This window comes from Beta vulgaris, chromosome 6 (genome assembly GCF_026745355.1).
Source record: "Beta vulgaris subsp. vulgaris cultivar EL10 chromosome 6, EL10.2, whole genome shotgun sequence".
NCBI lineage: Eukaryota > Viridiplantae > Streptophyta > Magnoliopsida > Caryophyllales > Amaranthaceae > Beta > Beta vulgaris.
In genome coordinates this window covers 71,634,907-71,649,670 of record NC_079207.1, presented here as the reverse complement: position 1 = coordinate 71,649,670, position 14,764 = coordinate 71,634,907, and the positions used below count along the sequence as shown (strand labels likewise).

The 14,764-nt window shown below is 37.4% G+C and overlaps 2 protein-coding genes across 6 annotated transcripts; one reads left to right on the top strand and one right to left on the bottom strand.

The window, feature by feature from the left end:
• Positions 1-3,548: 3,548 nt before the first annotated feature.
• LOC104897988 (hypothetical protein) lies at positions 3,549-10,693 on the top strand. 2 transcript variants are annotated; one of them, XM_010684975.4, is made up of 8 exons: positions 3,552-4,463; positions 4,917-5,086; positions 5,490-5,663; positions 5,814-6,049; positions 7,738-7,883; positions 9,016-9,163; positions 10,073-10,141; positions 10,253-10,693. In XM_010684975.4, the coding sequence occupies exons 1-8, from the start codon at positions 3,892-3,894 to the stop codon at positions 10,346-10,348; spliced, it is 1,611 nt and encodes a 536-aa protein (XP_010683277.1). In that variant the 5' UTR covers positions 3,552-3,891; the 3' UTR covers positions 10,349-10,693. The 2 variants fall into 2 exon arrangements, with proteins under 2 accessions (XP_019106080.1, XP_010683277.1); XM_019250535.3 differs by lacking the exon at positions 5,490-5,663 and having other exon boundaries at positions 3,549-4,463.
• Positions 10,694-11,063: 370 nt separating this feature from the next.
• LOC104897987 (ultraviolet-B receptor UVR8) lies at positions 11,064-14,395 on the bottom strand. Of its 4 annotated transcripts, none has more exons than XM_057395527.1 (8): positions 14,039-14,395; positions 13,788-13,943; positions 12,869-13,027; positions 12,522-12,706; positions 12,273-12,339; positions 12,095-12,181; positions 11,726-11,815; positions 11,064-11,633 (listed from the first exon to the last, which is right to left on the bottom strand). In XM_057395527.1, the coding sequence occupies exons 1-8, from the start codon at positions 14,286-14,288 to the stop codon at positions 11,473-11,475; spliced, it is 1,155 nt and encodes a 384-aa protein (XP_057251510.1). In that variant the 5' UTR covers positions 14,289-14,395; the 3' UTR covers positions 11,064-11,472. The 4 variants fall into 4 exon arrangements, with proteins under 4 accessions (XP_057251510.1, XP_057251511.1, XP_057251509.1 ...); XM_057395528.1 differs by having other exon boundaries at positions 12,283-12,339; positions 12,522-12,689; positions 14,039-14,392; XM_057395526.1 differs by having other exon boundaries at positions 12,273-12,404; positions 12,522-12,689; positions 14,039-14,388.
• Positions 14,396-14,764: the final 369 nt, after the last annotated feature.

Here is a 14,764-nt window from a genome sequence, read left to right as displayed (position 1 = left end):
ATTTATAGGGTTTTTTGTCCCAAACTACCTTCAACTTTTATATTTTTGCGAGAAACTACCTTATAAAAAAATTGTTGTCCCAAACTACCTTACTTTTACCATTTTGTTGTTGACAACTACCTTAAGCCGGTTTCCGACGTTGACTTTTGTTTTTTCTGCTTTTTTATTATCACATTATATCACTTGACCTCTTCAAACCCTTTTTTTAATATTCCCCACCCTAATTTCCTCATTTTCCGGTGTGCGCGCGCTCTCTCCCTCATATCTATGTGACACTTTGTACCACCAATCCACCATTAAATTCCTCTTCTACTTAAACTAAAATTGAAACAATCACCCTCCTCAATTCCCACAAGGGTAATTTTGTTTTTCCCACAATTTTGAACTGAAAAAACAAAAGTCAACGCCGGAAACCGGCATAAGGTAGCTGTCAACAACAAAATTGTAAAGTAAGGTAGTTTAGGACAACAATTTTTTTATAAGGTAGTTTCTCGCAAAAACTTGAAAGTTAAAGGTAGTTTGGGACAAAAAATCCACATTTATATATGAAAGTTGTTGTCCTTATAAAATGTAGGTTTTGTTCTTTTGTGTTGAACTGAATTGAATTATATTGAAACTATGGGAGGAAACTAATTGAATTGAATATAATGAAATTTGTCTAAATCAAACTGAATTTCCATTAATTCACTCCAAAAGAATAAGGCTTAGACCAATATTTTATAAATACTAAATGCAATATTCTTCTTTTTTGGAAGTTCTATTTTACATGTGTCACATTAAATGCAACGTTATTTTAATTGGTAACTAGTATTTGGTCCCGGGTGTTGCTCCAGGTTGGTATTGTGTTCACGACTTGATATGCATTTTTTTTTCCATTCTTACTAAAATACATTAAGGAAAACTCAATATTTAAAAAGGTACAAATATAATAATGTGGATACTTAATGCATAATTAAAAGTTGATTGATATGAAAATTGTGTCATGTATAACAGTAAGAGCTCACTAGTTCAAATCTTGTTGCAAGCTAATTTTATTTTGGTTAATTGACATGACTTATGTACACATTGGTTAATCTCCACCACCCAGCCCGCATCCCCCCTCCCCTTCGTATCAAAAATTAGCAGCAGCAAACAGCGCCGACATTAAGAGGTCGGGAGAGCGAGAGCGAGATTCGAAGGGGTGGGGAGGGGGATCGTCTTTGCCACTGCGGGGGAGGGGGGTCTTTGTCGCTGCGGGGGAGGGGGATCTTTGTCGCTGCGAGGGAGGGGGAATCTTTGTCGCCGTGGGGGAGAGGATCTCCGTCAAGGTCTGTGCGTTTTGCCAGGACAGCAACACGTTTTGCTAGTCATCGTTGTATCTTTGCCGTTGTTGTTACTATTATTGCGTTGTTGTCTTGTTCTTTTGTCACCGGGGGTATTCTAAGGGAGGGTGTTGCGGAGGGAGGGGCGGGGAGGCGCGGACTGCGGGGAGGGGCGGCTGCGGGGAGGGGCGGTGGGGTCAGGTGGTGGGGCTGGGGTTGGGTTAGAGAGTTAGGGTTACTTAGGATTTTTAGGATTAATTGAGTTTAGTTAGGGTTTTTTAGGGTTAATTAGAGTTACCTAGGATCTTTTAGGATTTATTAGGGTTAATGTCTAACGGAGTTAGCCGTCGTTAGTCACTAAGGACATTTGGATGTATTTTTTAGAAAGTCAAGGGTATCTGGTGATTTTTAAAAAAGTTGAGGTATCTAGTGAATAAATATTTTTGTCAGGAATATTTGGTGAAAAAATCATACTTCCTCCGTTTCTAAATAAGTGCAACATTTGCATAGTGTTTACTATTCACAGTTTAAGCTTTAATTAGCTTTGGTGATTTACATTTTAAGAAAAACATAGTCATGTGGGATCTTGTTAGATTCGTCTGAATGTGAATTTTTTAATATCAACTTTTTATAATTTTTACTTATTGATAATTGAAGATATTAATGGTTAAAATAATGCATTGGCAAACGTGAAAACAAGAAGTGTTGCACTTATTTAGAAACGGAGGAAGTATATAATATCTTCATTCTCAAGATCCCGGCCTCATGTGCTATTGAAGTCCAAAAACGGCCGGACATTTTTTTTTTAAAAAAAATTTCATTTCCAAAACCCTACTACGTCATTTTGCCATATTAGATAGGAAATTAATTCTCAAACACATCCTAATACTACAAGCAAACTAGTCGTTTATAATTATTTTTTTTATTCATTGATTAACTGGTTCAAGTAAACTCATCACTCATAAATTAGGGAGTAAGAATGGGATCAATCCATACATAAATAAACTTTCATAGACTAGAAACTGGAGATTTATACCCAGATCAAATGTCCACATAAACACCCCAAATATGAGGTTGATGAGAGTTGAACTCCCAACTAGAGATGGCAAAGGGTCTTGGAATCAACCTAGACCCGTCAGGATTTGATTCATTTATAAGGGTATGTGTCCATACTTTTTAGACCCAGCGGGTCCGGGTCCTGGGGAGCATGGGTTGGTCATGGATCGGGTCCACATATACCAAACCTGATCTGCAAGCCCATTTACATATTATTTTTATACCTGAGCTTAAGATTTTATGAGTTATGATTTTGTGAATTTGTTAGTATTGTGACTCCATCTAAGACTTGTAACTATGTAAGTTGTAACATTTTAAGATTGTATGAGTTATTTTTAAAAATTCAGTTAGATGATGCTTTTACCCATGGATACATACATTATATATACTAGGGAAAAAAAAATTAATTACATAGATTAAAAAATGTGATGAAAACTAAAACCTAAGAATGACCTAGTGAGGACTCGTTGACCCACTAGATCTAGCGGGTCTGGGTCTGAAAAATCAAAACCTAACGGGTCTGAGTCTATAAAAAATAAATGGGTATGGGTCCAGGTCCAGGTTAGAGGTGATCATGGCCGGGTCGAGCCAGACTTTGGCCCCCAAAAAATTGCCCGTTTTGAGCCAAAACATCGGACGGCGCCAAAAAAACCACGCCAAAGCCCGGTATTTTGGGACCGATTTAGCGGGCTTTTCGGACCATTTTCGAGTCGAGCCGAAAATAATTAGACTATTTTTTCCAATTTAGGTTGTTCGTGGCCCTTTTGCCCAAAAAATCGGACCGGACTCGACGGTGGGCCGAAAAATCGTGTCCAAAACTATCCATTTTTGGGTCGGGCTTGGCCTGGCTCAACTTGATAACCTCTAGTCTAGGTGGACGCGATCCGTTGACATCCTCTCCACCATGAGATTGGGAGGTGGAACTGTATAGGTCTCCCATTATTAATCTTTTCTCTATTAGATTTTTAAAATAGTAAGTTACAACGATCGTTTTATAACCCAATTATATAAATTTGGAAAATGATATACATAACCCTTAGGCCTATGAAACTTAAAATAGAAATAAAAATTTGATTGATCAGTAGATTATATTATTTTTATTTTTTTAATCAGTATTGATTGATCCACGAGATTAAATTTTGTCTCAACTCAATTAAAAAAAAATAAGCAGTACATTCTCTAGTAAATAAAATAAGGAAAAGGAGATACTGGTTGAACTTGAACAACATCAACTACCTTCTCAACATTAATAATCCAGTTCTTTACTTCTTTTGACATTTGATCTTAACATCCAAATATCCAATTCCTGACAAATATATCTAATCCAAGCACACAACTAAACCGAAAATTCTTCTTTTCTCTGTCTGTCAGAAGAGAAATAGAGAGAGAGTTTCTGGGTTTTCGATTTTCTGAGTTTTCTTCGGTGGTGTAATTGTTCGTTGCTTCATGGTGGGTTTCTCTCCCACTGTACTATTTGGATAACCTGTAGGCTATAGCACATTGCACACAAGGTGTTCGGCGAAATGCCTGAACAATGTTCTCGCTCATTGCAGCAACTTCTGTCGATTTCAAGCTTTCTTATCAACCCATCTCGTATTTAAACTCACCTAGCTTCTTTCCCATCGTTTTGGTCATAAGCCCACTAAAACGACACCATCCGTTGCGTTCCAAGAGGAAACATCTGAAACAGAAGAAGCAAAATCAGTTCTTGTTTGAGTTTTCTGGCTTTTCAGGGTCTTTGAGAATGTGTAAGAGTTGGGAAGGTGAAGGTGACCCAGCTTTGGAGCTTGAAGTTTTGGAATTCATGAAATTTTCCAAAAACCCACAAAAATTTCCAAGTAAAAGGGAACTTATTGATGCTGGGAGGATGGATTTGGTTGAGTTAATTATGAAGAAAGGTGGGTGGATGACAATTGGGTGGGGAGATGAAGATGAGAGAGAGATTAGTGAAGATGGGTTGGGTGAGTTTTGCTTGGAAAAGTATGGTAAAAATGGTTCTGAAGGTGAGAAAAGATGTGGGTCAGAATCCAATGAAGAAAGGCATATTCAAGGTACAAACTTTTTGGGGAATTCTTCACAAGCTGCTTCATCTTCTGGTCGATCAGTGTGAGGACTTTCTTCCAGTTTTGCACTTTTTTAATTCTTTTTGCTTTCTTTATGTTCATTCACTTTTAAGGTTATGTTTTCTTGATTCCTTTCATCATGAAATCCATAAATTTTGGTAGATACTGGTGTTTATTCTGCTTTAAGTCATATCTGGTCAAGAAAATGTAGAAGTTTCGTTGGGGTTAGGTTTTTTTTTTTTTTCCTCTCATGGACTCATATTTTTCTTTTTTATTCTGGTTGATTATGTTCTCCTGAATGAACTTTGGTTCTTTGTATCACTGGATTTGGTAATTTTATGTATTGTTGTCTAAATTTCTGTTGGTGCCTTGGTGGGTTCTTTCTTTGTGTAGAAATTAGCAAAAACAAGGTTCTATTATACTGGTTTTTTGTCAAATCGCAGATAGAGCTAGAGATATTTCTCTTTAGCATTGATGAAAACCTTTTTGTGTACAGAGATTTACCAGCAGAAGATGATAATGGGATTGAGGGAATACTGCGTCGCTTGGAGAAGCACAGAAACCTGAGTTTTGGTTTTAAGTTGGGGAGAAATAGTTCCACTTCGGGTTATGTCAATGGAAAATCTGGTGATAACAATCAGAACGAAAGAATACGGAAGGATGTAGGTGAGTTGACTTTGTTTCTAATTCCATTCCATTTCGGCTTAGTTGTGCTTTTAGTATTGTTATATCATGTATAGAATTCTAGCTTGTTTTAATATCCCCCATCTTTCTTGTGTTTCCTTATTTCTCGATTCACGGAATCAATCACTTTATGCTACTGAATTCACTATTTGTTTAGACATGACAGGTGGTTTGGGATGGTTTAGGTTTATGGTCATAGGATGGAAGGGGTGGACTGTGGAGTCTTTCATTGCCTGAGAATGTTACCCCAATCCTGTGACTTTTTGGTGGGGAAAAATTTTAGGTTATGTAGCAAGATGCAAGTTTACACTTGTGTAATAGAATTTTATTTTGTTGAAAGATGCTATAGACTATTATGTGACATGTAGTTGTTGCATTGTAAAAGACAGTTGCCATCCTCAAAAACGCGAACCTGCATCATTGAGCCATGACAGACCTATATTCGGTGGCAGTGGCTTGAATAGATCATTTACCAATGGATTAAGTAGTTCTCTGAATACGGGGGCTTGGAGAACATGGAGTAATCAGAGGGCTGGCTTTTCAGACATTGAATTTGAAGGTATTGTGATCCTTAGTCTAGCTGGGCAACTAATCTTCTACTACATTAATCCTTAGCCTAGCTGGGTAACTAATCTTCTACTACATAGTGAGAATTGTGTTAGCTGATTTCTAGAGTTCCTGAAATCATCTGCCTGTCATATTATTTCAGCTGGTGAAATCGACTTTGGTGCATACACTAAGCAAGGGATAGGGGATGAGTTGATGAGTGAAATAGTTGCAGTCACTACTGATATTAGGGGAGCTCAAGATGAGACAAAAGATTTAGTTTCTTATAATAGAGAAATTATTCAAGGTGATCTAAAAAATCGCCTTCAGCATCTTGAAGTGGAGCTTTCTTCAGCACTTCGCTCATTAAGGTCAAACATCAGCGAGTTGTCTGGAAAGGTACACTTTTTAATCACTTTTACCTTATTATACTGATTACATAAATATTCTACTATTTTCGTTTATGGCAAGGAAGAAATACAGTATGCATGTAGGAGCTTTCGCTGTTGGGTCTTAAGTGAAAATTTACAGAACTATCTTTCGGACATCTTCCTCTGTGTGTCTTTTCTTAGAAATTCTTAATATTTTTGCTTCCTTAGTATATATGAATCATCTCAGCTATGCTCTCTACCCTTTTTACAAAATCTCTTTATTTGTAGCGAGAATCCATCAATTAGGGTTAACGCTTCCCGTATATAGATATCCCAGAACGCCATCTACTGCTGGATCTACATTGGTCTGTAGTCTTTGTATTGATTAGTCGTATAAGATATGAAAGCTGAATGCTATTTTAGGGGAAAAGAAAGAAAAAAAAAACATTGATAGCTTTTGGCAGCGTTATCAGACTGAAATGGCAAATATGTAAAGAAAGCAGTCTACTACTTTCCAGATGTGGCAGGTCCTTTGAAAATAATTGTAGCTTTAGGTAGGTAGAGTTTGGTGATATAATTGAGCTAATAATTCAGACTCATATCAGACTTGGATCCCCACCCTCTCCCCACAAATATCAATTGAGGATTTATTTTTCTTTCTTAGATGGAAATACCATTGCATTCACAGTCCTTTGGGGTGAAACACAGAAGTTAATTGTACAATCTAGACATCCAAGTGGACCAAGTTCTATTCCCTCCCCCCCCCCCCTACACCCAACCCGTGTTAGGGCTCCTTACCCAAGCTAACCTACCACCTTTGCTGTTTTATTTTGGTGGTGCTGCATCTTCTGGCTATAGGGTCTACAGGAACCTGAGGACTTGCTAAAATTCTCACTCATCTTGAGTTTGTTAAATGATTAAATGAATCTCTCTGCTATCCCCAGCAAGGATGCCCTTGACTTTTGATCAGTTTACAAGATGCTGTTAATCAAGATACTTCTTGAGATTGTATTAAAATGCCTGCATACATATGACCCTTCAAACCCACTTTTGTTGAGAGCTTCATGAGAGGGACTTGATTATGATGATAGGAAATGGCTGTTCTTTTCAACTCTTTACTGGCCTTTTACTTGCTCTTCAATGGTTTAAGCTTATAATATTACTAATTATGTATTGGCTGCAAATCTAACATTAGGATTCAAGGGAAAGCGATTGCAGCTTTTAGTTTTGGCCTATCTCTAGAAACACTGTTATAGAAGCAGAAAATTCATTTCATTGGTTTAATTACTCTCCAAAGTTCTATGGCTTCATTTATTTTTAAAATTTTTATAGTATGGTTATTTGGGCATGGAACCTTTTTCTTTTTTACGAAGAATAATACTCCCTTTGCTCCATTCGAGCTGAACTAATGACCCATTAATAGTGTACAAGTTATCTACTATATATCTATGTCATAATCTATGTCGTCTTTCTTGTCAATGATAATTTTCTGCTTATTATCTGTATCGTCTTTCTTGTCAACATGTAATATTTAAATCATAACGAGTTTTTTATTTAGGCTGAAGGAGGCTGTAATTGAGCCTTAATCCTTAATATGTAGGGCACCAGGGTGCCAGTGTTGGCATATCTTCAAATGTTGTTATACTTTTAAGCACTTGTTTTGCGTTACTATATGCAAAGTACTTATTGGATGCCTGTATCTGGATCCCATATCAGGCCAAGGAGCACTTACCCGAAGACTTGAGTGAACTTTCTGATGTTTCAGAGTTCCAGGAAACTGAAATCATGAATGCACAGGACAAGTTGAGGACACTGCGTGCGAAGCTAGCAGTGTTAGATGGGAAAATGTCACTAGCAATAATGTGAGTCTTGACTTCTCCCTGTTGTGTGTTTTTTTTTTACCTTCTGCTTTCTGAGGTGGTTGGTATGTAACTATGGATGATAATGCACAGAACATATGAGAGCTGGCAATATTGACTTGTACCCAAACCCAATCACGGAACCCGAAATACTTGACCCGAGAACTTGTACCCGAAAACAACTTAAAGTTGGAACTTGAAATAATCGACTCAAATCGAACCTAACCCGAAAACGACTTGTCCTGAACACAACCCATACTCGAAGTGAACCCAAACCTGTTCTATCCGACCCAAAATTGACCCCAACATGACCTGAAAAAGTCCGAACGATATCTACCCAATTTAAAATATACCGGAACAATGTTTGACTCAATATCTTCTCGGAATTAGTCTGGAAGACAACTCGTTCTTTAAGGTGTTCCGAACAATTCTACGTGGCCCGAAACATAACTAGTAGTAAGTATTAATCTTAACTCTAATAATGGAATATTAATTTTTGTTTTGCAGGAATTGGAACATCAACATAAATTTTCAGGGCAATATTAATAAAGAAATATGAAAAATGATAACTTGAATTGAAATCAACCCGAATCCAACATAAAACATAATTTTCAATATTGACCCAATCTGATTTAACCCAATCTAAGATTGACCTTAGTCATCTAACCCAAACCCGACCCAAAATGTACCCAAATCTCAATGCACCTGAAGCGACCTCAACCCAAAGATAAAGTTGACTTGAACATGACCCGGCCCAAAGGACCTGTTTGCTACCTCAAGAAATACTGAAACCGTGTTTCTTTTTTTTTTTTTTTTTTTATCATAGACTTCATTCCTTGTTAGTCAGACACCATATAGTATCAGATCAAACTAATGATAAGCGGAAACAACTTTCTCAAATCAACTGCGACCAGCTCTTTTCCAGCTAATTTGCAGTGTGTTATATACTTCATTCCATGCCTCTTAAAATGTGATATAATAAGCTGTCAGTCACCATCGTACTATTATAATGATATGCCGTATCTACCTATTCTGGAAACATCAGTGTACGTGATCTTTTTTATCCTCCCTTTGCCCTGTCTTATATGCTTAATAATTAAATCTAATTTTGCTGTATCGGTTGTCTTAACTGCAGGGATGCACAGAAAATATTGGACGAGAAGCAAAAAAGGATTGATGATGCTCGTAGAGCTCTTCAACTTCTTCGTACCACCTGCATAGTGTGGCCTAATTCTGGATCAGAGGTGCTGTTGGCAGGTTCCTTTGATGGATGGGCTACTCAGGTATGGCTGATGTCTTCGTAGTCTGTATTAGGCAGTCCTTATTCTCAACATATGAAGTGAGCAGTAGGTGATAGCCTAGTGGTATTGGCATCACCTCCGATCACAGAGGTCAAGGGATCGAGCCCGACCCCTTGCAAGGAGGGATCCCCAATTTCCCCCCTTGCAAGGGACTTCATCTTACCTTTTAAAAAAAAAAAAAATCTTAAACATTTGAAGTATTCCTTTTTTTACTGTTGCGCACTATAGCTGATAACAGTGCTTTTTCAATATATGTGAATTGTTGTGGTTGCGTCGTTTATTGTGGAATTATTCTGTTTCCTGGGTATATGCGTGGCACCTTGGACATTCAGAGTTCAAGATCGTAACGTAATTCATTTAGAGATCTGGAAAGCTGTGAATACAGTTAGTGAAGCTAGACCGGGTACTTCCCTAATTGACTTGTAGCTACGGGAAACTGTGATATGAAGGTTATTCTTGGTGGGTTGGCCATATGACATTCTCCTATTTGGCATTTGTTGGCATCACTGACAATATATTCAAGACTATGTTACTCGTACCGTGTATTTGTGCCTAAATGTCTGATTTGCTATTAAATGAATCTCATGCTTTTGGCCCAAAATGCAGTATTGATGTGTGCATTCCCTTGTTGGAGTGTTGAGAATTTTATACGGAGGTACTTGAGGTGAAATGAAGAGTCCGAGTAATGTAGATTCAAGTTATAATATCTAAATATCAGTTTACCTATTTGGATCATGAACAAACTCACTATCTGTAAAAGAGCTTATTAAATGATAAACCTTGGATGCAGGAGTAAATTCGCTTGTATAGGGACAATAGCATACCGTTTAATGACTTCTAAAAGCTTTTAAAAGTTCTTGTGTAACTGATACTTTTGCCAATGTCATACAGAGGAAGATGACAAGGTCAAGTACTGGCATTTTTTCTGTGTGCTTGAAGCTCTATCCTGGCAAATATGAGGTCAGTGATGTTTCACTTCTAATGCTTCCAGTTCATTTTTACCTCCGCCCCCAAATAAAGAAAAAAAAAACAAATAGAATGTTGATTTTTTTTTCTACTTGTACATCACAGATTAAGTTCATTGTTGATGGTGTTTGGAAGGTCGATCCCCTTCGTCCCATAGTGAACAACAATGGGTTTGAGAACAATCTTCTTACTATCACTTGAAGTTGAGGATAGAGCAGATATTGAAAGAGCTAGGATAGCGATTGATCTGGGATTCAACAATATTTCGAGAGACGAAAAGGAGAGCAGACTCGAGAAAGAGGCCTTGGTCTATTTGGAAGTTCTGATTTGGATTCTCATTTGCCTGAGGCTGATGCAAATACTAGCACAGACAAACCATTGTCATCTTGTAGAAATTAGTATTTCAGGCTTGTATATACTAGCACTCATGGCATTCTCTTAGGATAACATTCTACCACAATTTTCCCGTCATGCCATTAATTCTTTCTTATATCCCCTAACTTCATTTTTCATATGTTCTAGTAATTTTATATTTCGCGCTCAACAGTGTCATCTATATGCATATTGTCTATATGTGATTTTAAATGATTTTAACCGTTGGAAAATCTCGTTCATGCTAACTCTTGCTCAGTAATTTTTAACATAGTTGATGAATGAATGCCTTAATTCACCCTTTAGTCTAAAGAGTAATTGGTAAGCTCTCCGACTTTCGATGGAAGATCAGAGGTCAAATATCATCAAATGCATTTTTCCTCCTTAAGTATACAATTTACTCAAGTCTCAAATTAAGTATACATTGCATATGCTATGGAGCTTTAGAAAAGATTAGATGGAAGAAAAAAGGATGTATAGAAAAAAAAATTCAAGTATAATCTGGCGTAACAAGAGAAACAATGATGGCAGGCCTACTCCAAACTAATTGCAAGTAATTCCCTTCACGCTTTATAAGATACTTTTTTATACAACATTTGCCCTTTTTGATGAATGAATTAAAAAAATTTAACATCACATCTAAAAACTCAGCAAGTCAGCAGTGTGACTTGCTTTCTTTGAGGGAGGGGGGCAAGCAATAATACATGGAATCCATACGCAACAAAAAACCATCTGACCGTACGTATCGAATCGCCATAGTTCATAAAAGAAGGGTTAGTTATCCATCATAATCTGGGTTGTTTACTCAGCTTGAGAATGAGATAGAAGGTTCAGTTTTCATTTTCCACCTTGGTCGTCATCTTCAAAGAGGATGTGCAAGATCATCATGTAAACCACGATAGCGTAAGATGTGTGCCATGCTTCAGAATCATAAATCACAAACTTCTTCAAGACTAGATTTTCAGAGCGAAAGTGAACCCACTTCCACAATAAACCCTCGATATCAGGCTGTTATCTTCGGGTAGAACCAACATGGGGATGGTATGATCATCAGTGCTCCCCAATCCTAGCTGACCATGTTCACCCCAACCCCAAGTGCATATAAGTCCATTTCCTGTGGTCGCAACACAAAAGGCAGTCTCAACTTTTAGAGTGAAAAGTTTATAAAATCAAGTGAGTTTTCTAAAATAAGATTAAGAACTTTGCCTGTCACTATAGCTGAGTGTTCAGCTCCTGTAGCAATTTGCACAATTTTCATCCCATCAAGCACATTTACTTTTGAAAGATTTACGTCACCTGAAAGCAGAGAGAAAACACTGAATTTCCAGAAGCAGCTAAACAACCATCCAAAACATGCAAGACTGGCACTAAAAATCCAATTTGTAAATCTACTGAAGGAGGGATGTATAGTAATACAATGCCCTGTACAGCATTGTCAGCATGATAAGTAGTTCAACCAGATATAACATTTCTGGCATGTCAATATCAGATACAATAAGAAATCGGAGATTCGGAGTCTTTGAGCACTTCAAAATATTGAACTCTGTTAATTTTTGGGTTGGTCAATCACATTACCAGATAAAGTATGAAGCTGAGTTTTTATTTGAGGGTCACTGAGAACTCCATGGTGCCTGCCTCCAAGCATGAAGACTTCCCCTTCACCTGTTAATAAAAAAAATGTTTGTTTCTAACCTCACGAAAAGCAATAAGCAGATCAAATTGAAAATAGAAAAGGGCAAATTTCATATTATACTTGTTAATACCAACGCATGATTCCAACCAAGAGCAGCTTGCTTGAAGTTCAAAGATGAAGGTACAGTCTGAGGTATACAAACATTTGAATTGCTGCTGAAACCTCTTCCCCAAGTATAAAGACGGCCATCAGCTTAAGATCCAAAGAGTGCAAATGGGGAGTTTGATTCATCAAGTCATATATTGCTCTGAAGATCTTATAGCAACTGTACATATATAGGACCAAGATTTACAAAGCACGATTTCTCACCTGATAACGCTGCACTTTGGTCTCCGTTGGCATTAATAGCCACCACTTCAACACCTTCAAATCCAGAACATGCCTTGGGAATCCCCACTGATGTTGTTTTATCGGCACAAATACCCAACTGACCGCGCTTGCCAGATCCAAATCCATACACCTTGTCCCCCGAATTGCCTGCAAAAGATTTAGCACTTTTGATGATTTCAAATTTCAGTATATGATTGGATGGTCAGATGGAGGCAGGCTGCATACTCTAGATTTGGCTTGTTCATGCATAATAAGAACATCACCGTGAATCTAACCATTAAAGGAAATCAAGCAAGCATTGGATAAAATTTAGCTTTGAATATTACCTTTTAATAGTACCAGAGAATGTCTCATGCCACAAGCTATCTGCTCCACATGCTTAGAGTCAAAATACGAAACCTGCATCGGGGAACTGTAGGATTGATAATCGCCATGGCCCAACTGACCAAACGAGCCATCCCCACAAGTGAAGAGGCATCCAGAATCTGAAGGAGTTAGCTATTTTCCAATAAAACAACACACAATGTAGTACAAGTTGAAATGATTAGAGAAGAACATACATAATATCTCCATGTGTATCATCCCAATGCCTAAAAGGCTAAAACTAATCCAATTGCTCCTTCCAATCTTTGAAAAGGAAGCTATAGTCTATCACACTCTTAACTATTCATTTACCTCAAGAACCTGGTCAGTTACTTGACAATCTTGACATTTTATTTAAAACATGGACGTTTCCAACTTAGGCCGACCCATAAATCAAGGAGAACACTTATGCCCGACAGAAAGACTTCTGGTAGTCCATGCTATATCCACTACAGTCCACAAATAAATCTTTGATCACAGCTAAGAGTATTGCCAAGCCAAAATCTCGGACGAAAGACTAAAACAAAGGAGGGGGGAGATGGAGCTCCATATTCCCTCCAATCCTCTCCGAATTCGGGACGGGTGATGTTTATTAAGGGGGGGGACTGGATCATTCCCTCTCCTTCCCCTTCCTTCCCCCGATCCCTTATCCAAACAAAGGTTCATTTCCTTGTATCCAAACGAAGTGTAACACTAAGCATGCCTGATCAGCTCAACCAACAAACATGCCACATGAAACTGCAACTTACACTACACACATACATCAAATCAATCTACACTCAGAATTCACAGCAAAGATTTCCTAACTAAATACAAACACATTTGAATTCATAAAGTCAAAAAGACATGAAATTACAAAGTAAAAAAGTAGCAAATCAAAACCTGAAACAAAACCAGAGTGATTCCAACCAGCAGAAACATGAGAAATATTAAAGTTTGTCAATGAATCCACTAGCTTAGGGTACAAACAATTAGACACAATCTCAGCATGTCCCAATTGTCCTGATGCTCCTCTTCCCCAACTTAGCACTTTCCCACCTGCCCACAATTTTAAAAACAAAAGAAAAGTTCAGAATTTGAAAACCCTACAAATTTATTGAGAAAGATATGAAAAGATTGGATCTTTTTTACACCTGAAGTGAGAGCAATGACATGGGCACCACCACAAGATAGGAGAGAGATTTGGCCAAATGAGGAGAGAGAATTTGAAAGATTAATGAGGAGTTGAGGAGTGTGCTCATCTTCTAGCTTGCCTGTTCCAAGTTGTCCTTCTGTTCCTGCTCCCCAACTCCATATTTGTTGTGTTATTTCTCTACCATTTTCTTCTTCTTTTTCTTTGTTTTCTTTTTGTTGTTTTACCAGTCTTTCTTCTTGTTCTTCCATAGTTGTCTTCTCAACACAGCTTTTGCGGGTTTGATTTCATCTCTTTATTTCAAGGTCTTTTCTTCTTTCACTCTTTCAGCTAATGTTTCTTTTCATATTTGACTTTTCACTTTCGAATGGGTGTTCTTTTTTAAAAAAAAAAAACACAATTAAATCCATGAATCACGATCAAATCTATCTTTTTTTAGTGTAGAGAGAGTCATAATGACAAAAAATTTAAATAGAATTTTATCTTAAATATTGAATACTACGAGCAAATTTACTAGAGGTGAAAAATGAATCATTTGAACTATGTTTGAATTTACGTGGGTTATAGTTTTTGACAAAGTCAATTTGACTATTTGAGTTTGTGTTTGATTCACCAATTCGTAGATGATGGACTAGTGTCTACCATTAGAATCGTAGAAACGTGCCAAAACGCAGCCCAAAAAACATAAAACGCGTGAAACTAATGTACCCCAACTGTTCTCCAATGA

Coding starts and splice junctions, on each gene's coding strand:
- LOC104897988 (XM_010684975.4), top strand. CDS start 3,892: ATGTTCTCGCTCATTGCAGCAACTTCTGTCGATTTCAAGCTTTCTTAT. Junction 5,664..5,813: donor TTCAGACATTGAATTTGAAG/GTATTGTGATCC, acceptor ATATTATTTCAG/CTGGTGAAATCGACTTTGGT. Junction 6,050..7,737: donor TCAGCGAGTTGTCTGGAAAG/GTACACTTTTTA, acceptor ATCCCATATCAG/GCCAAGGAGCACTTACCCGA.
- LOC104897987 (XM_057395526.1), bottom strand. CDS start 14,288: ATGGAAGAACAAGAAGAAAGACTGGTAAAACAACAAAAAGAAAACAAA. Junction 13,944..14,038: donor TGTCATTGCTCTCACTTCAG/GTGTAAAAAAGA, acceptor AATTGTGGGCAG/GTGGGAAAGTGCTAAGTTGG. Junction 12,690..12,868: donor TTCTCTGGTACTATTAAAAG/GTAATATTCAAA, acceptor AATCTTTTGCAG/GCAATTCGGGGGACAAGGTG.